Genomic DNA, 22,713 nt, shown 5'->3' on the forward strand with positions numbered 1-22,713 from the left:
GTCATGAGCCGTGGCACATGTGCCAGGAGTGGCCAATGGGGGTGGGTGGGTGGGCTGGCCCTCCCTTCTGGCTGCCTCTGCCTCCCTTGTGCCTACGCCAGTGACGTTACCATGGCGACCATCTCCCTCACGGCAAGCTACACCTCTCCCCTCCCCACGCCCCAACATGCTGAAGTCCTCAGGAAGTCTACTAGCGGCGCAGCTACGTCGTGGCTGGCCGCCACTTATGTCTGGATTGGGCTGTAGATGTCCAAATTAAATGCGATTTCCTTATCAAAGTCCGACCACAGGAGAACCAGTCCAATATTGTTTCAGATTAAACAATCCTTCTTCCTGGGACCATCTTCTATAATGAAAAGTCCAGTAGTCTTGCAGTGCCATTAATCATTTCTACAATTCACTGTATTTCTTTTTCCACGGCTTTCTTTAGTATTTATTCAATTGCTTGTGGAACGCTGCTGTCAATTTACCTTCATGTCAGCTTTTAGAAGTCCCAATATCTTGTGGTGCTTCATCAACAGCGGCTGAAAAATAAATTTGCCTCCATGACTCCAATTTTCCCTTGAGGGAAACCCCCAGTGTGGAGCCAAAGGCTGCACTGCTGCTGGACCCAGCATGGCTCCTGGACTCCTTCAGCTGCTGAAGGGGAGTGAAGGGAAGTATGGCTTGGGAATGATGTTGAATGATGTTTCTTTGTGCTTGCACAGAGAACACTTTTTTTTAAATGGAGGGGGATTTAAACCCCCATGTAGTTAAAAAACTTTTCAGATTTTTTTGCACCCCTGGTGAGTCACCCAAGTGTACAGAAAGCTCTGTTTAGCTTTCATGTGGTCATGATTTTTGAATTTAGATATTTGCAGATAGGGACCAGGGGTGGCTATTAAAATATAAGATCATATGCCATGGCATGGCATTCAGAACTCAATTGAACCCCCACATGAAAGTTGTTGAATAGTGGAACTCTGTGTATAAAAGGATCTGAGAGGGAAAGGGTTAAAAGCATTTTCTCTCTCTCTCTCTCTCTCAGGTACACCTGGCAGTTGGCCCCACCCTCTCATCGGTTTGATCTCTGTAGTCTGGAGATCAGTTATAATTCTGGAAGATCTCCAGGGCTCATATGGAGCTGGCAGCCCTCATTTCTGCTAACTGAATATATAGCTTTGGGGTATAGATATACTTGTATATTTAATATTAATAGGTATAGAGTTCCCAAACCCCTGGTGGTGGGGGGGATCCTAGGTTTTGAGGCCCTTCCCCATGTACCTTCAGCCTGCCCATGGGGGTACTTACTGGCACAGACCAGATGTGATGTCATCCTGTCTCCAGCAAGATGCAGACATTCTGGTATTTGAGCAAAAACTCTATGGTCAAACCAACATCTACCAGTCCCCCCCCTCCCCACAAAATTGGTGGTGGGGGGGACTTGGCAACCCTGTCTCTTGTATATGTATGTCTGGTGGAGTGGTGCACAGGGCAAACAGTCTCGCTTTGTTTTGGTTGATGGTTAATGGAAATGTGCTTCTCTGTATACTTTGGAGTGAGTACCACTGATACGAATGTATCAAATAAATGAGAAAAAAATGGGAAACACTTTCTTTATTTCCCTTTATTTCCATTTCTTCCCCCATTTCTTTATTTTCCTTTATTTCCTTTTCTTATCCCATTTCTTTATTTTCCTTTATTTCTCTTTCTTCCCCCATTTTTCTTTCTTTCCCTTTCTCTCTTCCTTCCTTAAGCCCTGGACTTAGGCATTTGCCTAGGGCAGCGGGTCGGGTGTGTGTGCTTGCCAAATTAGGCTCTCCCCACACGACTTCAAATAGAAAAACCATTATTTACATTAATTTTGCTAGCCTGAATTAGTCTTCCTCAGCAGAACATTGTTTTTAAAGTGGATAATTTTGTATGGCTCAGGAATGATGTTGTAAATATCCACATGGCCCATGGCACAAAAAAGGTTCCCCACCCCTGTCTTAAAGGCACCACTCACCCTCTTCATAGGGCCCATTTGCAGGCGCTGCATGTGGGTATTTAAATACAGCTGAGAAAGGACATGCAGTCACACACGTGTATTAGCTTTAAAGAGAAAAACTTTTACTGACTCATTTGAAAAAAGGAACTGAGATTTAAAAAGAAAGAAACATTCTGTCTAGCTAGTTGACAGGATCCTCTTATCTGCACGCCCCACAACTTGCAATTCGGACCCGTGCCCCTCCTGGCTTATTAAATCCTGCCAGAGGGAGCTCAGGTATCCTATACGGGATATCATAAATAGATCCCTCATGGAAGGGCAATTTCCAACACCTCTTAAGGAGGCAGTGGTCCGCCCCCTTTAAAAAAAAACAACACTGGATCCGGCCGAATTGGCACACTATCGGCCGGTCTCGAATTTACCCTTTTTGGGTAAACTTATTGAAAGGGCAGTGGCGTTGCAATTACAGAGCTTCCTGGAGGATGCTTCCGTCCTTGATGCCCATCAGTCGGGCTTCCGCCCGGGTCATGGGACGGAGACAGTGCTGGTTGCCCTAGTGGATGATCTCCAGCGGCATCTGGACCGAGGCGGCTCGGCAGTACTGATGTTGTTAGACCTATCGGCAGCGTTCGATACGGTCGACCATCGGGTGCTGACTTGCCGTCTCACCGATGTGGGGATTCAGGGGTTGGCTTTACAATGGCTTACCTCTTTCCTCACGGGTCGGGGACAAAGAGTGGAGATTGGGGGTGAACTGTCCCAGAGGTACCCGCTGGACTGCGGAGTCCCTCAGGGGGCAGTTCTCTCCCCGATGTTGTTTAACATCTACATGCGCCCTCTTGCCCAGATTGCCCGGAGATATGGGCTGGGTTGTCACCAGTATGCAGATGACACCCAGCTCTATCTACTTATGGACGGCCGGCCTGCCTGTGTCCCAGAAAACCTGGACCTGGCATTGCAGGCTGTATCTAGATGGCTCAGGCTGAGCGGGCTGAAGTTAAATCCATCGAAGACAGAGGTCCTCTGCCTGGGTCGCCGTGGTCCGGGGAGGGAGATTCCCTTACCGGCCCTTGATGGTGTGCCTCTGTCAGCGGCGCACAGGGTTAGGAGCCTGGGGGTGCTATTGGAGCCTACCTTAACTATGGAGGCCCAGATAGCGGCCACTGCCAAGTCCGCATTTTTTCATCTTAGGCGGGCAAGGCAGTTGGCTCCTTTCCTGGAGGACGACGACCTGGCAACAGTGATCCATGCAACGGTCACCTCGAGGTTAGACTACTGCAATGCCCTCTACATGGGGCTGCCCCTGTGCCGAACCCGGAAGTTGCAGCTAGTGCAGAATGCCGCTGCCCGGCTGTTGTTAGGGCTCCCTAGATGGGAGCACATTCAGCCGGGGCTTCGGGGACTGCACTGGCTGCCGATAACATATCGAGTTCGGTACAAGGTGCTGGTTATGACCTTTAAAGCCCTTTATGGCCTGGGACCTGCCTACCTTAGGGACCGTCTCTCCCCACATGTTCCCCAGAAAGTGCTGAGATCGGGGTTCCAAAACCTCCTTACAATCCCTGGGCCAAAGGAGGCCCGTCTGAAAGTGACCAGAGACAGGGCCTTCTCGACTGCAGCTCCCTGTTGGTGGAATCAGCTCCTGGAAGAGGTGAGGGCCCTGCGGAGCCTTGAACAGTTCCGCAGGGCCTGCAAAATAGTCCTCTTCCGGCTGGCATATAATTAATTGCTATCAGAATGCCTGAACACTCCAGTCTATAACACCAGATTATTTAATACTGGAATATTGAAGAATTGATTTAAGGAAGGTTAGCATAGTACATATTGTAGTAAGTTTTATGTGTTTTTATGTATTTTATATGTATTTTATATATTTTATTGTATAATTATAATTATTAATCTATCATGAATGTATTTAAATGGATTCTGTTGGTTTTTATGTTGTAAGCCGCCCTGAGCCCACCTCGGTGGGGTAGGGCGGGATATAAATCGAATAAAATAAATAAATAAATAAATAAATAAATAGCTCTCTCGAATCTACCTCTTATTAGTGCCATGGCTACTCCTCCTGTCTGTGCCCAAGGCAAGACTCCGAACAAAGAGCAACTCCCTCCCGGGACAGGGCTGGATCTAGGGAGGAGCAGAGGGGGCGCTTGCCCTGGGCGCCCCTGAAGCGGGTGTGTGTGTGTGTGCCAAATTGGGTATGGAGTCCATTCTATTCTATAGGCCAATGAGATAGAATGGGCTCATAAGGGGACATCATTTTTAATCCCCCCCTCAAAAAACATGTAGATCCGGGGAAAATCCTCAGTCTATAGATCTGGCCAATAGAAAATCCCAATACCCACCGATTGAACATTTGTTCACTGAAACAGTAGGGAGAGATTTCTCTATAAGCATGGCTCAGAGCCTGGCGGAGAATGGGTTACTGGAAGGCAGGCGTCTGGGATCGTGTTTCCTAGGGAGACGGGCTGGCTGACTGTATTTGCATGTGAATGGAAGTGTGGGTCGCTGGTAGCCTTGTGCAAAATGAATTGCCAGAGAAACGGAGTGTGCTTGGATGGGGTTTTTACAGTGTACACTGTAGCTTGAAGGGGGGAGGGAGGAGAGCTTGGGGAATGGAACTTGCACAGAGAGAGAGAGAGAGAGAGAGAGAGAGAGAGAGAGAGATGAGATGTGCACACATCCCTTTCTCAACTGGCTGAGCCAGGCAACGGGAGAGGACGTGCCCCTGCGCTTAGGCTGAAAGGCCGTGAGTGGAGGGGTAAAAAACCCTGAGTCACGTACGGTGAAGGGAAGTTGGCTTGCACAAACAACTCTTTCCTGTTAAAGTTTACCTTCTTACATGCACAAGGAAGCCCTGCGCTCAAAGCATTCATTACACGGCCGTCATAAAAGTTCAGCGTGTCGTTGTTGATGTTGTCTGCTACCTCTCTCTCACCATGGAAGAAGTGTTCAGCATTCTTCTGCTGCTTTCTTTCATTGTGTATCTTTTCTGGAAGACCACCCGTTCCAACCAACTCCCTCCGGGACCAAGACCTCTGCCTCTGATTGGAAACTTGCTACAGTTTGACATGAGTAACCCTCTGAAGGACTTTGATAAGGTAGGCCAACGTCCCGCCCCCCCTTCCCACAACCTTCAAACTGTTCACAGAGGAAGAGTCAGCAGATCAGGTGAGATCCTGAAAGATTCTTTACAGTCGTTCCGGAACTGCCCAGTCCCCAGAATACGGGAAGGTGTATCTGGGATCTTTCTGCATAAGACTGAAATTTGCCAGGGTCCAGGTGAGTCCTGGAGATCTCCCACTTTTACAACTGATGTCCAGTTGGCAAAGATCAGTTCCCCTGGAGAAAACGGCTGCTTTGAAGGCTGGGCTCTATGGCATTGTATCCTGTTGAGGCCCCTCTCCTCCCCAAACCCCACCCTCTCCGGGATCCAACCCCAAAGTCTCCAGGTATTATTTCCAACACTGACTTGGCAACCTTAGACTGAATGGTAGCTTTCTTGATTTAGTTGGGGGACCTCAAAATGTTATAAAGAGAGTTTTTAACCACCTGGTCCAGTATTGCATATATATTTGCTTTGAAGTAGTACCTAGGATTCTATTGCTGTCGATCTCCACCACTACTTCCACAGTGGTTATCTGCTGTGAGTTCAATGCTTTTGAGAAGGTTAAAAAAAATCAACATTAAGCATTGTGGTAAAAGCATCTGATCATCTGGAAAGTCTCTGAAGTTTTGACTTGTGCCACTGAAGCAGAATAGGGATTTTTCCAGCTTCCTCACAACATCATGCCGCATTTGTGCACTTCTGGAGGTTTCCCTGGCTTTTCTCCAGCCTTTCTCAAACCTGCTATACATATTGTTGAAATGATGTATCAATTGTAATGTCGTCTGATTCAGGCATAAAAGACAGTGACATTTAGGTGTCCACATAACAAATAGTCTGGTTTACTAACATCTCAGAAACAGCTTCACAAAGAAGGCTATTCATACACTAAGTCGAGAGGAACAGACATTTAGGCTAATAAATACCTGTGCTAAGAGACTGCTCCTGTTAAACGGACATCACATTGCATTGATGTAACAATATTTTGGTGCCAATTAAAATATTATAGAAGTCCTGGTAGACCATGGGTGAGGGAGTGGCCACTTCCAGGAAACTGGGGCAGGGAAATCTGCCATGTGGAAGCCCCGTCATTGCTGTGCTTTACCTGTAGCCATCCCAGCAACAAGGAAACCACAAAACCCCAATCCCCATGTACCTTCACAGGCTTTTATCTCAGATGGGTTATGAGTAGTCATGCTGGCTTTCAAATCAGAAATTGCTATACAGAATAATAAGAGATGATTAGCATCCTGCTTTCCAAATCAATATTTAGTTTTTTAAAAGGTGCAAATATGACCACCTTTTTTCAAATAACTGTGCTCAATTCTACAAGTGTATATTGATAAAACAACACATGAGCATAAACTTTTGTCCCAGGGATTCTGCTAACTTTTTTTTTTTATTCCAGTTAGCACAAAAATATGGCCCCATCTTCAGCCTGCAGATGGGAGGAACTCCTTTTGTGTTTGTTAATGGGTTTCCACTGGTGAAAGAGGTCCTTGTGACGAAAGGAATCGAATTTGCTGGAAGGCCACTCAGCCCTATCATAGAGGTCATCACTAAAGGAAAAGGTATAAGATCACTTCCAAGTTACAATTTCCTTTTGGGTTATTTACCTGTTTCTTTCTTTCTTTTTTTGTGAGAGCATTTCTGTTGCCCACTACACTGAAGACAAGGACTATATTTTGCTATTCTGCTTCAGTGGCACAAGTCAAAAGCTTCAGAAACTTTCCAGATGATCAGATGCTTTTACCACAATACTTAATGTTGATTTTTTTTTCACCTTAACAGAACATGATACTTTGGAATGCCATACAGTTGTGAAGAACTCACGGTGTTTTCATGACCCTCCATTTTGTTGCCTTCTGTCTCCCCTTCCTTCATCTTTGGGTGCATGACCAGGTAGTCTTGGAGTTCTCTTAACCTAGTGGTGGGGCTATGTGTAGTTTAATAGGAACTGAATTAACAGAAGCATAGATAGGAGCCAGGACACCCCACCTCACCGTATTATAGACACAACAGCACAATAGCAAGCTTGCAAGGAGAGAATGCCCTTTGCAGAATGGAAGCCTCAGGAGGAAACAGGGTCAAATGCACACCAAAAACTCTTAAATACCAAATTGCACTGGTGTTGGCACCTTAAGACTATATTTAATAGTAGCAGCAAACAGGGCTTTTTTTTTAGCAGGAATGCACAGGAATGCAGTTCTGGCTGGCTTGGTGTCATGGGGTGTGGCCTAATATGCAAATGAATTCCTGCTGGGCTGTTCTACAAAAAAGTCCTATGAGAAACAATGGTGGCATCAGGGGGTGTGGCCTAATAGGCAAATGAGTTCCTACTGGGCTTTTTCTACAAAAGAAGCCCTGGTAGCAAGCTTCCCCACGCCTCCACCCATTATATACATGGTAATGGTTCACTTGGACAGCAAACTGAGACTTAGCTCATGCCCATTCTTTATATTTTTATTCCATCCTGAGATGAATAATTTATCCATGGTATTACAGTTTAATCAGAGTTCTTCTTATTTACCACTGGCTTGCTGCATTCCTTTCTAACAAGTCACAATGGCCTCTGCTTTAATGCATAAAGTGCAAATGTTTTATCTCTGTTTATCTTTGGTTAATTCCTTGTTAGACCACTGAGACCACCTCTTGAACCTGCTCCCTCCCCCTTATTGCCCTCTTTTGCCTTATTTGGAAGTCTTTCCACATGAGGGGATGCTCTTTTGTTCTGCTTCCACTCAATCAGGTAGCTGTCCACAGCACTCGCCCAATTTCTCCACCTCTCTTGAAATGTTTTCTCTCTAATCTTTGTTTGTTCCTGGGTTGGCTCTTACTTGGTTTCCCTAAAAGTCTGCTCAGTGATAATAGGGTCAAGCATTCTTGCTCTGCTGTGTACCCTAAACTTTGGCGGCTTGGTTTCCCCTGACCTTCTCCATGTGACCATTTCCACAAGCTTTGCCCTGGACTGCTACCTGGACCTTTTCCCTCAGGTTTTATCTGGATCTTTGAGCTGGTCCCCACTGTGACTCTAGCAATTCCAAACATCCCAATTAGTCTAGGTTTGAAGGTGCCTCAGATGGCTACCCCATATGGAATCATTTGGCGTAGCTGGTAAGTTCCAAGTTGGTGTGTCCTCATTGCAAAGTCCCATGGGTTGGGAGGGTATGGAGGTAAATCCACATGGTGGACAGGAGTGCTAGCAGTACAGCACTAGTAGATGCTCCTGCATTGCCTGGAAGGGGGCAGACCACTTCCCCAGCTTGCTCCCACCGCCAATGCTTTGAGTCTGGGCCCCAGGATAAACACATGAAGCAGCTGGGTGTTGTGAGCGCCCCTCTGTCCCTTGAGCTACCATGGAAGGGAACTGGGAAGACAAGTAGAACTAACCCTCCTGTTTATGGAAGCAGGGGGCCCAAGGCCATGTTTTATGGCAGGACCCAGGCCAAGCAAAGCTTGATAAGCTGGGGATGCCTGTGCAGCAGTGGCAGCCTCCAACCAAGGCTGCTAGGTGATCCATGGTGGGACAATGCTGGGCATTCAAGCCGGAGATTGTCGGCAAGATGTGCCAACAGGCCATCTTGGCCAAAGGCCACTGAATCATCTCATGGGGGAGTGGGCACTGCATGCACAAGGCTGTGCATGTGGAGAGGCCCAAGGCCCCCCAGCAATCAGGATACTTAGAGTTCACCAGCACTGCCCTGCCCCTCCCCCTCCCCCCTGCCGCCAACAAGGCAAGGAGAACAGGAGAAAACCAGGTTCCATGATACACCAGCTTCTAAAACACTCCACTCCAGTGAAAATCAAAGAAAACTTATAAGAATCTACTACAACATACAATCAGAAATTAGGAAACCAACAGATGAAGCAAGAACCCTATTTCAACAATTTTTCAATTTTTCAGGGCACAGCTATGCACAGAAATTCCCTAGTGCGACGGGATGGTACTCAATTGTCCCCGTTTCGCTTCTTCCAGCTTGCTACTTCAAAAATCAGGACAACTTTCTGGTGCAGCAGAAATATTTTCACTAAGGAATTTCTGTGCATAGCTAGCTGCACACTGAAAAACTGAGTGCTTAGCTGCATATTATGAGGACTTTGCTTCAGCATCTTTGTTGGTTGTTGAAAACATTTAACTATTTGTATTTGGGTGACTTTTGATTCATTTGTTGAAATAGGTTTGCCTCATCTGTTGGTTTCCTAATTTCTGATTGTATGTGGTAAATAGATTGTTATTTAAAATAATTTAAAGTTTTCTTTAATTTCTCTGGAGTGGTTTCGAGGCTGGTGTATCATGGAACTTGGTATTCTTCTGTCCCGCCCCCCCAAGGCAGCAGCCTATGGCTGAAGGCTGCCAGGTGGTCCATGGGGGATGGATGCCTGGTTGCCAAGTCATGTGCTCAGTGCCAAGACTAGGCCCCTGATGTGTGGAAGAAACTGCCAGAAACACTGCTCCATGGACCAGGGGACAGCAGGCCCCAGCAGAGGATTGGCTACACCCCCCATGTGCAAATGCCAACCCCCACAGCCATCGGACAGCATCCCTGGAGAGGCATATGACCTTTCCCTGAAATCCCAAGCCAGCATGAATATAACTGTGGTGGCTCCCAACTTAGCAGTGAGGCTGCCACTGAAGCAAAAGAGTCCTACTTGACCATTGCAGATGAGGTGGTTCTGCTGTGCTGAAGCCACAATCAGAGTGGCTCCACCCACGCCCCTTGAGCAACCTCCTGTTCCTTCCATTCCATTCCCATCGGTCACTTGTGGGCACGATAAGAGCCCTGGACGGGCCAGGTAGGGCCGGCCCTAGACTGGCACCCTAAATAAGGCTAACTTCTGGCAACCCCTCCCCTGCTGATATATATATTCATCATTTATTGAGTTTAGTATATGTAACAGATCCATAGTAATAATAAGTATTTAACAATTAAACAAACAAAAATTACGTAGTTCACAATTATCCACTCATCCAGCACCCTGTGACCCGTCACCCTTGTTGCCCATACTTATCTATCACTGCCTATTGTATGCCTAATACTTGATATAGCTCTCTGGACCACCTTGGCCCCCACAGCCTAGAGGGAACTATGTTCAAATTCACATCCCGGACCCTGTAAATTATTGACAGCCGCCAAAAACGGTGCCCAAATGTCCTCGAATTGTTGTTGTTGCATCATTCGTCGGTAGACCAGCCTTTCATCCACCGCCAATCGCAGCATGTCCTCTAACCATTGCACTACGGTTCCTGAAAAATCCGTTCTCCACATCTGCATGATTATCCTCTTTGCGTCATCAGTGCCCGAAATCCCCAATATCGCTGTGGGCGAGACAACACCCATGCTGACGGGAAGTAGTTTAAAAGAACTTGCATGGCTGTGAATCTGTGCTGACTTCCCAATACGCGGTTTATCCACCTGAGTATATCGCCCCAGAAATCAAGCAGCACCGGGCATGACCAAATCATGTGGCTTAGTCCCGCTTCACCTCCCTGACATCGCCAACATGCTGGTGAAGTCAAGAGGTTAAATTTGTGTAGTCGAACAGGTGTCCAGTAAATACGGAAATGAATTTTTTGCTGAATTAATATCAAGCGTTGATCTTTAGAAACTTTTCGGATCGCCCTGTTGATTGTGAACCATTGGAATGGTAGAATACTAAGGTTCAGTTCATCTGCCCATCCCTCCCCTGCTGATAATGCTACCAAGACACACGAGGCCATCCAATTTGGTGCCCCCAGAAGGCTGGCGCCCTAGGCAATCACCTAATTGTGGCAGGGCTGTCCCTGCTCCCAGGCCTTATGTTTTACACCTCTGGTCTACCTCACAGATAAGGGGCATGACTAAATGTCCCTTATAGAGCTCCTGTTTTGCCTGCAATAAGATCTGTGTTCCCTGGCATCTCCTAGTCAAAGATTTGGGGAACTGGAGAAAGACTGCTCTCTCCTGGCACTCTGGAGAACCAGTGCCAGTCAGATTAAACAACATTGAGCTGGATCTGACTCAACACACTATTACTGGGGATATGCATTTGTTAATACAGCAAAGTTGCTCAGTCATAGAAGCATGGCAGTGAATGTCATAAATAAACTCCCAAGAAGTATATTTCAAAAAGGTAAAACTTACACTTACTGAAATTAGATTCAGTTCGTATCAATTTTGCAGTTGGCAGGAGACAGAAACCTAATCTAAAGAATACTAGATAGATCCAGGTGGGCAGCTGCAGCAGTCTGAAGCAAAAGAACAAAGTTAGATTCCAGTAACACCTTTAAGATCAACAAAATTTTATTCAGAATGTAAGCGTTCGTATGCATGCGCACTTCGTCAGACAGTGGTATGGGGTACAGTGAGCAGAGCTACATATAGCTGGTGGACAGTGGTTAAGCATGCAAAATAGTACCAAGTTAGAATCTATGGCAAAATAATGCAGTTAACAAATTGAAAGAACAACCAGTTTGGTTTAGATACCATTTGTTGTGTTGGAAAACAGCAAAGTCAACAAACATGTCAGAACTGAAGAGTGATGGTGAGAGTATTACAGGCAATAAATGCAGAGTCTGTTAATTGCTCTATATATTTGAGGCTGAGTTAAACTGAGAACATGTTTTTCTCAGAGGTGTTCCTGTCCACTTACTTTGCTTTTTAACATGTAGCATACATTATAAACATCATTTCAGTTTACCAGTACAAAAAAAAAAAAAGAATACATTAGAATATAGTGGAAGATGGTATATGTAATGAGATAAACAACCAGTATCCAGTGTTCCCTCTAAGCTGAGTTAGTGAGCTAACTCACAGATTTTTAGCTTCCATCTCACATATTTTTGTCTTAGCTCAGGAAGGATGATCCCAGAGCACAATATGCAGTAGCTCACAACGCCAGTAGCTCACAAAGTAGAATTTTTGCTCACAAGACTCTGCAGCTTAGAGGGAACATTATTTAAGTTTGTCAATACAAAAAAACATTATTTTGATACACTATTCTAAAAGAGAAGTACATTGGAATATTGTGGATATATAGCCAAGTAGAGATATATATCCAAGTAGATATATCCAAAAAGAGCTATTGGATTCCAGCTTTGTTCTAAATAATACTATTTCTAATCACAAATGGCTGGCTGTTTTGGCATCACATATGTGCAAGTAAGAGGGTGTATCTTCTACAGGAGATACCTATAGATGTATTTGGTTCCTTGTAGAGCCAGGAGGAGGGAGAGAACAAAGGTTACAGGAGGAAGAGTTGTCAAAGAGAAGCTCCCAGGTTAAGACAAAGAGTTATCCCATTCTTAAGGAGATAACACATATACATATCTAGAACAATGTACAATCACAGAAATGTCCTGCTTCTACAACTACAGCTTTATAAGTTTTTCATCTAACTTGTAGAGGAGATAAAATGGACCAGTCTTTGTGAGTTCTTTCTGTCCCACACCTAACTCCAAAGGATTTCATAATAGAATTCAACTTCCTGATTATCTTAGTTTTCACTTTTAAAAAAAGTTTCTGTCCTTTTGTGATGATGCAACTGTAATGAAAAGTGAACTGGCAATATGTGGCAAGTCTGAGAAACAGATAAATTGCACAATGGACAAATAGCGGGAAACAATACACTGAATTAATTCTGCAAAATAAAGGAGACCATCACTGATTTCTAAACAGTGTCAGAGGACAGCAGTGCTGGTTTGCAGTAGAAGAGCTAGCTTCAAATCCAGTAGGTAGCTAACATAGGAGTTTTGACTCTTGAAAGGTTATACCCCAAACTCTTTTTGCTTTCTAAGGTGCTGCTGGACTCACTTCTTGCTCTGATTTTTGCAGGTTTCAAAACTTGGGAAGGGGCAGACTGAAGAACACCACGGCAGGGAAGATTTGTCTGGCTTCTCCTGAGAACTTGACCTAGGAAGCTGCAGACCACTGAAGATGCAGATCAAGGATTTTAAGAGACTTTGACCTTTCCTATATTGTGTATTTCTGCAGGTGTGATTTCCGTGCCCTATGGGCCAGCATGGAAGGAGCAGCGAAGATTTTCACTGAGAGTTCTCAGGAATTTTGGGCTGGGCAAGAAATCGGTGGAGGAAAGGATCCTGGCTGAGGCAACTTATTTGAAGCAAAGCTTTGAAGAAAGGATGAGTGAGTAACACAGCTGAGAGGCTGCTGATGGGTGGGATCCTCCAAATTTTCAGCCAAGGATGAAGCAGGTTTGGCTAAGTCCCAGCCAGGCATCCTTACAGAATCCAAAAATAACCCCAAGCTCAGGAATGATAGAAGAAAGCATAGCCTTCCAAAAGGATTCTGGTGTTCATAAGTCATGGCTTATAGAGAAACTGCCTGAGGAAATTCAATCACTTTCCTTTCTTCTTTTGTTTCACACCACAGAAGAGCCTTTTGATCCCTTCTGCTTCATCGACAATGCCGTGACCAACATTGTCTCCACGCTTCTTTTTGGGAAGCGTTTTGAATACGACGATAACTCCCTGAGAAATATCTTAGACCTAGTGCATGAGAATGTGAAAATGGCTGCCGGATTCTGGGCACAGGTAGCTGAGGATAGAACTGAATGTTTCATCTCATCCATTATTCCTTTTATTTATTTTTTCCAATTGCACAATACATTTGCTTAGAGCTGCAGCTCAGCAGAGGTTGTGCCAACCTTCCATAACTTTCTGCTGAAAATCTCTCTCCCCTTCTGCCACTCTGCTTCATATTCCCTGGATGGAAAAACTGGGACAGAGGGAAGACTTGCTCAGTGTGGTACCAGGGTTCTGCATGTGAAGTGCAGGTGCAGCCATTATGGTATTACAGAAAATATAATTAGATATTTCTGGCCAGCAGGTGTCACACACTGCCTGTTTATGCTTCTGAGTTCCAGCCAATTAATCCTTCTCTGCTGCCATGATTAATGTTGTGATTGAACACTGGAGGGCAGATAGAGCACCATGTGCTGAATGCCCTGGATTCATTTAGTCTGGATGTCTCACCTGACTTCTCTTTCACGGCTCTGTAACAGAAGCAGTCCTGGGAAGAGGTTAAAGTTCCATTTCACCCCATTGTAGCCTATGCATTTTTGTGAACTGAGCATACATGATTCATTATTGATATCATTGCTCAGGACACTTGGGGGCCCTCATTGTCTGCAGATGCTAGTTTGGGGCCAGAGGGGGTGTTGTAGCATAATCCATCTTCCCAGCAAATGGTCAGGTCCTATATGTGGAGCCCCCAGGGAAAAATCCAGGAACCTTAGTTAAGCCAAGGTCAAAATCCAAGAACCCTACTTAAGCCAAATTCAAGCTTTAGCTAGGGATAAGTGAGTGTTCTCAAATCCCTCTTCCTTTTTCTTTGTTCTTCCACTTCCTCCATCTCCCAGTACATTCTGTGGGTATTTCCCAGAACGCCTGAAACTGAACATTAAGTAGTCTGGGAATTACAGTTTCCAAAATGTACTAGAGGACAGAGGAAAGTGAGGACTGAAGAAAGACAGAGAAATGATACTGCAAGAATTGTCTCACCTTTTGACTGCAGGGGGCATGGAGAGAGGGCCAGATTCTTCTCAGATTAGGATTTATTATCTGAATCAGAGAGACAGCATACAACAGCTTTCAGAGTGACCCAAGTGGGTTCAGAAGGAAGCAAGGAACAGGGGCAAGGGCAGTTTCAAAGTTTTGGATGGTCCTGGGCAGAGATCCCAGATCCTCCCCCCCCCCACAGAATTTACCAGGCCCTCTTCTGGCCCACCTACTTATGTGCCATCTACTTATGCCTTCTTCCCCTGCCCACTCACAAGTCTCAGTTGCCAACACCACTTGCATGCCCCTTTCCCAACAGTGATGGATGCAGCTGTGAGTGTCATTGCTATGGCCACCTACTTATGTGCCCCCATCTACGTATGTCTTCTTCCCCTGCCCACTCACAAGTTTTCCCACCACCTACAGTCTCAGTTGCCGACACCACTTGCATGCCCCTTTCCCAACTGTGATGGATGCAGCTGTGAGTGTCATTGCTATGACCACCTGAAATGCTGCTGCTGTGTGCAGCAACCACATGCCCTTCCACAGCAGAGTGAGTCAGCAGATGCAGGCAGGGCAAAAAAGTACTCACAAGCAGGCAAGGGGAGGCCATGAGTGAAGGTGCTAGGAGATGCCTGAGTGCAAAGTCAGCAGCCATGAGCCCTGGTGGAAGTCCTGGGCCCCAGCAGCTGCCCGACTTCAGGAGATACTGATAAGGGTTATGGAAACCAATCCTTATGTTGAAACTTGCTTAACTTGAGGAAGTACCTTGCTTAACTTGAGGAAGAGAATGTTGAGTAGGGACATCCTAGCACTCTATAGATATCTGAAGGGCAGTTGCATGGAGGAGGATGATTGACTCATTTTTGGTGCTTCAGAGGGCCAGATGGATCTAATAGACTTCATTTCCTAGTAAGCAGATTTGAGTTGAATATTAGGAGAAGCTTCCTAATGATAAGGGTGTCAGGAATTCTATTTCTTTATTTCAAACAGTTTGATGGATCACTGGATCAAATAATCATTGAGAGGCATTTAACTCAAAAGCAAAAAACATATTTATTACTACAGGGAAAGGGTACTGGGAGGTGAAAACAACAAATTCTAACTAGGAGAGCCAGTTTGGTGTAGTGGTTAAGTGTGTGGACTCTTATCTGGGAGAACCGGGTTTGATTCCCCACTCCTCCACTTGCACCTGCTGGAATGGCCTTGGGTCAACCATAGCTCTGGCAGAAGTTGTCCTTGAAAGGGCAGCTGCTGTGAGAGCCCTCTCCAGCCCCACCCACCTCACAGGGTGTTTGTTGTGGAGGAGGAAGGTAAAGGAGATTGTGAGCCGCTCTGAGACTCTTCGGAGTGGAGGGTGGGATATAAATCCAATATCATCTTCTTCTTCTTCTTAAGAAGTACATCCTAACACATTGAAGAACACATGCTTAATGGAGGATACTTCCTCCTTCTCCTTGATCTCTCTGCCTGAACAAAGGAAGTCACCTGACTAACTGACCAAACAAATAAACCAGTTTTCCCACTTCTAGATCTTGATTGACAGCAGTCAGTATCTTCTTCCTAGGTCATGCAGACAATAGGGAATCAGGCACAATGTTAACCCTATAATGACTGGAACTTTAGAACATTGCAAAGGACATACAGAACAGACACATAATTCCAACAAAGGACACTTTAGCAATGAATTCTCCACTTGCCTATGAAGATAGTGAAGATCTCTGCAGAGAGGAGCCCAAGTAGTTGGTTGGGCAGCAACCTGTCTTTGGGGTTTTTTGAACTGAACAGGGAGTTGAGCTGTGAAACCGTTTTAAACTCTATAATCCTATGATTGGCTCTTTTGCTTTCTAACAGCTTTACAATGCAGTGCCATTGGTGAGGGGGCTTCCTCTACCCCATCAGGGGCTATTCAAGAATGTAGATAAGGTCTCTGCCTTCTTTTCAAAAGAGCTGGAAGAGCACAGGGCCACACTGGTTCCTGGAGAGCACCGCGACTATGTTGATGCATATTTGGAGGAAATCCAGAAGGTACCGTAATCTGGTTTCTGGGACCTACTGGTAGTTGGCATATGATTGTGCATGAAAATGTTCTTGAATATGTTATTTTCCCCTCTACCTAGATGTGAAATATAATCCAAAACTTGAATGTGCATCTGGAATTTATAAACCCAGATTCAAAATTCAGATTCAGCCATGCATCTGATTTTTTTTTAAAAAAGAAACCTTTTCTGTATTTTTTTTCACGAAAGTCAGAGGATAAAGGATCAAGTTTCAAAGAGGAAGGCCTGATTATGATAGTGGCTGATCTGTTTATTGCTGGATCAGAGACAACCTCATCAACTCTTCCCCTCTTCCTAGATAAGAATGGCTGATGACTTGGTGCAATAAAGCCCAGTGCCAAATAAGAGTGATGAAGACATGGCTGCTGCTGCTGGTCTCCAAATCAGACAAGTTATGAGTGGAAACTGAGAAGAGCCAACAACACACATCTGTTACATGTTACACAGTGTGGGGACCCCAGACTCAACCTAATTCCATAATGGATAAATCAGGATAACTGTCCAGCTACCAATGTTGGATTGGAAAGATTTTCTCAGTGGTGATAAAGGGGTGGAAAGAACTTCAATGTACTCTTAGAAACTATTGTGTGTACTCAAATTATTCTTCTTAGACAAATTTAAACAGTCATAAATGGGTGGAAGAAGAAAAGAATTAAAGTGAAGGTGATAATATACATAATGCCGCTTGAAGTCACCACTAACATAATGTTCAATCTTTGCTGCTTAGAGAAATGTCAAGCAGAACTCGATACTGTTCTCGGAAATAATCCATGCATCAAGTACGAAGATCGGGACAGGCTTCCTTACACAAATGCCGTCATTCATGAAATCCAGCGCTTTGCAAATGTGGTACCCCTGGGAGTTCCTCATGCCCCAATCAAGGATATGCAACTTTCAGGTTATACAATCCCCAAGGTAAGACTTGAAGGAGTTAGACATGAACCATGATGCGTTATGTCTAAATATGTGAATCAATACTTTAAAGCAGGGGTCCCCAACCACTGGGCTGTGGACTGGTACCAGTCCATGGTCTGCTAGCAACCAGGCTGCAAAGCAAAACAGAGATGCCACGCTGCCCCCGCCCACCCAGGACCTGGGTGGATGAAAGAGGCAGTGTGGCCTCACTCCGAGGCAGGGAGGCAGCCTTGGAGCAAGGCAGAGCAGCCTTGCTCCCTGCCACCCCATTCACCTGCCCGGGCCAGGACCTGGACCAGCAAAAGGGGCTGCGCTGCTGTGACCTTAGTTTACCCCTCATTTATAGGCCCCTGCTGATCAGCGGGGGTGTTTAAATGGGAGGGGGAGGCAGATTGGCCTTCTGCTGCCTGGCCACCTAGCAGAGGTAGCAGAAACAGCCCCAGTCTCCCACTCAATTTGAAAGACCTCCACGGGGGGGTGGGGCAGCCTAGAGTGACAAAAGTCCCAGAAACCCCCTCCCATTGGTCCATGGAAAAATTGTCTTCCAGGAAACCAGTCCCTGGTGCCAAAAAGGTTGAGAGCCACTGGTTTAAAGGAAGCTTAAGGGGGGAATGTAGTTTGGTTGACATCAAAGGAGGTTGCAGAGTAATACAACAAGAGTAGCCAGTCTTTGGATATGGTTTCATGCATCCAGGATTGGTGCAATGACAAGTGAGCCTGCTGTGAACTTTTTGCAAGCTGCTTCTTCTTCCTTCAGTATTGTATCTGCATCAGAGCCATGGACTGGTTGCACACAGCTTTTTCATTCACTAATCTGCCTCCTTACTGTAGCACCTCTCCTAGGACCACTAGCACGGCCTGCCTGATTGGGTGGCCAAAAGAGACCTCTCCTTTCTTTTCTACCAGCATCAAATCTAACTTGGCTCAACCCTTCCCTTCATAACACTTGCCTTTTCCCCACTTCTTGCCTTGAAGGTTCTCCAAGTTTCCCCCAGCTTAGGCTTCATGAGCAAGGAACACGTTATGCAGAGGTCCATGTAACTATCCCTCAATCTTTTTTTTTTTTTTTAGCAAGAAGGAAGAAGACCGCAGGTTTATACCCCGCCATTCTCTCTGAATCAAAGACTCAGAGCGGCTTATAATCTCCTATATCTTCTCCCCCCACAACAGACACCCTGTGAGGTAGGTGGGGCTGAGAGGGCTCTCACAGCAGCTGCCCTTTCAAGGACAACTCCTGCGATAGCTATGGGTAGCCCAAGGCCATTCCAGCAGGTGCAAGTGTAGGAGTGGGGAATCAAACCCAGTTCTCCCAGACCAAGAGTCTGCGCACTTAACCGCTACACCAGACTGGAGGAAAAATTAGAATAAAGAACGTGTTTTTCCTGCTGGCTATGCTGTCTCTCTGAAATGTCCCATATAGTCCATCCTCCAGGCACCAGCATCCATTTTTTCCAGGGGAACTGATCTCTGTAGTCTGGAGGGGAGCCGTAATTCCATGGTGTCCCCAGCCCCCACCTGGTGGCTGACTTTAAAAAAACAAGAGGTTGGCTTGGTGTAGTGGTTAAGTGTGTGGACTCTTATCTGGGAGAACCGGGTTTGATTCCCCACTCCTCCACTTGCACCTGCTGGAATGGCCTTGGGTCAGCCATAGCTCTGGCAGAGGTTGTCCTTGAAAGGGCAGCTGCTGTGAGAGCCCTCTCCAGCCCCACCCACCTCATAGGGTGTCTGTTGTGGGGGAGGAAGGTAAAGGAGATTGTGAGCCGCTCTGAGACTCTTCGGAGTGGAGGGCAGGATATAAATCCAATATCTTCTTCTTCTTCTTCTTCTTCTTCTTCTTCTTCTTCTTCTTCTTCTTCTTCTTCTTCTTCTTCTTCTTCTTCTTCATCTTCCTCTCTTCCTGATTGCAGCCTCATGGCTGTATTTTTCTGGGGGGGAGGGAAACGTTGGAGCCCAGAATTAGCCCCCAGTCAGTTCTCTACAACTGTCCTATAGCCTTCAGTTGCTGATGGCCCCTCAGGCCAGATTGTAGGGGAAAATGTATTCTAGTGATTTGGAAGGGGCTGTTTAATAGAAAGCCCATTATACATTAGGACCAGTTTGCCTTGTCAACATATGGCATGCAGATTGGTATGAAATCAATTCCTATGTTGAAAATAGGGACTAAAATGATCATGGTTCATGATTATTGAAATACTATAATATGGTTTTGGTGCCTTGTGAGTATCGATGCCTTGAGAGCCATTGTGATGTCGTGGTTAAAGAGCGGCAGACTCTCATCTGGAGCACCTGGTTTGATTCCCCACTCCTCCTCCACATGAAGCCTGCTGGGTGACCTTGGACCAGTCGCTGTTCTCTCAGAACTCTCAGCTCTACCTGCCCCATAAGGTGCCTGTGATGGGGAGAGGAAGGGAAGATTGTAAGCCACTTTGAGGATCCTTAAGGGAGAGAAAAGCTAGGTATAAAAGCTGACTCTTCCTCTCCTGAGTTTGCTGTTCTGTGCCACAGGTGCTTCCCCAATAAGCACTTGAATTTCTTGCGTCCTTTTTGTGAGCCAGTTTGGTGTAGTGGTTAAGTGTGCAGACTCTTATCTGGGAGAACTGGATTCTTATCTGTCGACTTGCACCAGCTGGAATGGCCTTGGGTCAGCCATAGCTCCTGTAGGAGCTGTCCTTGAAAGGGCAGCTGCTATGAGAACCCTCTCAGCCCCACCCACCTCACAGGGTGTCTGTTGAGGGGCGGGGAGAAGATATAGGAGATTGTAAGCTGCTCTGAGTCTCTGATTTAGAGAGAAGGGTGGGTTATAAATCTACAGTCTTCTTCTCCTCTTCTTTTGGTGTGACTTGGTTTTGCTTGGTTCTTGCAGAACACCCAAGTTATAACCAACCTCATTTCCGTACACCGTGATGAGTCTCAGTGGAAGCACCCTCATGAGTTCAACCCCTCCAACTACCTGACTGAGAAGGAAGAGTTTGTGAAGTCTGAAGCCTTTCTAGCATTCTCGGCAGGTAAGTTCTTTCTGTCACCACTTAATAGACAGAAAGTCCACAGCTGCCACAGAGAAATGTAATAACCTGACCTCAACACTTACTTCTTGGGAGGCTTCAACTCAACTCAACCTGACTTGTGTTATGTTCTCTATGAAAATGTATCTGCCATCAGTACCCGTCAAGCAAGGAGAAAAATCTGAACCTGTGCATAGGTCCCAAGTAGTGTCATGTCCAAGATTAATCAAATTGATTCTTTCACCATGAGTTTTAATAATGGCTACCTGTCCCACCTATGGCTTGTAATCTCTAGGGGACCACAATCCTATAATTATATTTTAACTGTTCCTTGGTAGAGTGACTATGATTCTGCATCACAAGAAAATGTCATTGGTGTTCTTAAGTGAAGGTTGGAAATGCTTCCTGCCAATATTATTTAGAGCAGGCGCCTTGAATCTGACTGAGCCTGTGGGCACATTTGGGATTTTGAAAACAGTGAGTGAGTGCTACCCCACTGGCACAGGGAAATGGACCAGTGGCACCATGTTTACCATGTTGGGAATCACCTATCTAGAATGTGGTATAGGGAACCTAAATGCAGTACCCATGGGCACTACAGTGCCTGTCAGCATCTTTGCTGATGCCCACCAAGTGTTTTAGAAAGTGGGAGGGGTAGGGGTGGAATTCTAGCAAGAGCTCCTTTGCATATTAGGCCACACACCCCAGATGTAGCCAATCCTCCAAGAACTTACAAGGTTCTTTTTTGTAAGCTCTTGGAGGATTGGCTACATCAGGGGTGTGTGGCCTAATATGCAAAGGAGCTCTTGCTAGAATTCCACCCCTAGGGAGGGGCCACATGAATCTTTTGCTCAGCAAGGATTCTGATTGGTCACCGGAGATTTAACATTTTTTAAATGTTGCTTTGGCAGCAGCTCCCACCACAGTACAAGGCTCTTTACACTCCATGACTGAAGGCAAGCTCTGTGTATGACAGAAAATATGTTTAACCAATACTTCTAAAAGGTCTCTTGTTAAGCAGAGCTTCTACCTGAAATGCTACAGTTATTATTGGAATTATGCACACCCTCACTCCATGGCATTTTGTGATTGGCTCCACCTTTTGTGGCAAACATTATGCAGTTAGGTTCGCCTCCCACAATAGCCAAGTTGTAGCTGGGCCCACCAGCCAAAGGTGTCCACAGGTAGAAAAAGGTTGGGGACTCCTGGTGTAGCTGGTCATACTGATATAGATCTTTATGAAAGACTGTGCTTATTATCTGCTTGACTGCCCTAATGATCAATGCAAAATATGTTTCGATTGCTTTTGCTACATTCATGGAAAGTTGGTTAGTAAGTGGCTATTGTGCTTGCTTCCCTCCCCTTTTATTAAAAAAACTATTAATAGTATATCATTCCATGAAATGGATGTAATCAAAGGTGTTACTGGCCCAATTATATGGATGTTGATACTTCACTTGCTTTTATTACCACTGGTTTCCTTTCTTCTCTTTCTTTTCAGGTCCCAGAGGCTGCCTAGGGGTGGGTCTGGCTCGTATGGAACTGTTCCTCTTTTTCACCAGCATTCTGAGAAAATTCCAGGTGGTATGGCCAGATGCATCAAAGGCACCAGATCTGACACCTCGTTTTGGGGCGACTTTGTCTCCAGCACCCTTTAAAGTGGCACTGAAATGTCGCTGGCAAACATGAATATTGCTAAGCAGGATTTGGATCATTTAGGGCCTCTGCAGCAAGTTATTACAATTGAAGCTGAGTATGTTGCAAGTTACACTAGAATCCTGCTAATTTTATGAAAGCAGACTGTTATATATACATAATATTAATAACTTGCATACTTCCATTTTTGTATTCTTTTCTCATTGTCATGACTTGCAGTAAAGCCCATTGTAGGAAGAAATACAATGGGCCCTAGAAAGTGTGTGTGTGTGTGTGATGAACGTGTAAGTGGCAGGAAGGAAGAAAAACAGAATGAAAGAAAAAGAAAGAGACAAAGAAAGAATGAAAGAATGGTAAGAAAAAGATGGCAAGAAAGGAGTGAAGAAAGAAAAATAAAAGGAAGGTAGACATAATGAAACAAAAAGACAGAAAAGTAAAGAAAAGTAGGAAGAGTAGTGTGAGAGAGGAAACCACACACAGTGGGGATGGTGGAGTTAATGGGTTAG

The 22,713-nt window shown here is 45.4% G+C and overlaps 1 protein-coding gene across 3 annotated transcripts in view; it reads left to right on the forward strand.

Annotated features, from left to right (window-relative positions):
* Window positions 1–22,459, forward strand: part of LOC132582555 (cytochrome P450 2J6-like) — a 53,270-nt gene extending 30,811 nt beyond the window's left edge. The window contains exons 7-9 of one of the 3 annotated variants that reach the window (XM_060254175.1): window positions 17,362–17,549; window positions 20,413–20,554; window positions 22,053–22,459. In XM_060254175.1, the coding sequence (XP_060110158.1) occupies window positions 17,362–17,549; window positions 20,413–20,554; window positions 22,053–22,240 (518 nt within the window). In that variant the 3' untranslated portion in view covers window positions 22,241–22,459. The remainder of the gene's footprint in view (window positions 1–17,361; window positions 17,550–20,412; window positions 20,555–22,052) is intronic. The other 2 variants (XM_060254177.1, XM_060254176.1) reach the window with 2 other exon arrangements.
* The last annotated feature ends 254 nt before the right edge of the window (window positions 22,460–22,713 follow it).

Source organism: Heteronotia binoei, chromosome 14, assembly GCF_032191835.1.
Source record: "Heteronotia binoei isolate CCM8104 ecotype False Entrance Well chromosome 14, APGP_CSIRO_Hbin_v1, whole genome shotgun sequence".
Taxonomy (NCBI): domain Eukaryota; kingdom Metazoa; phylum Chordata; class Lepidosauria; order Squamata; family Gekkonidae; genus Heteronotia; species Heteronotia binoei.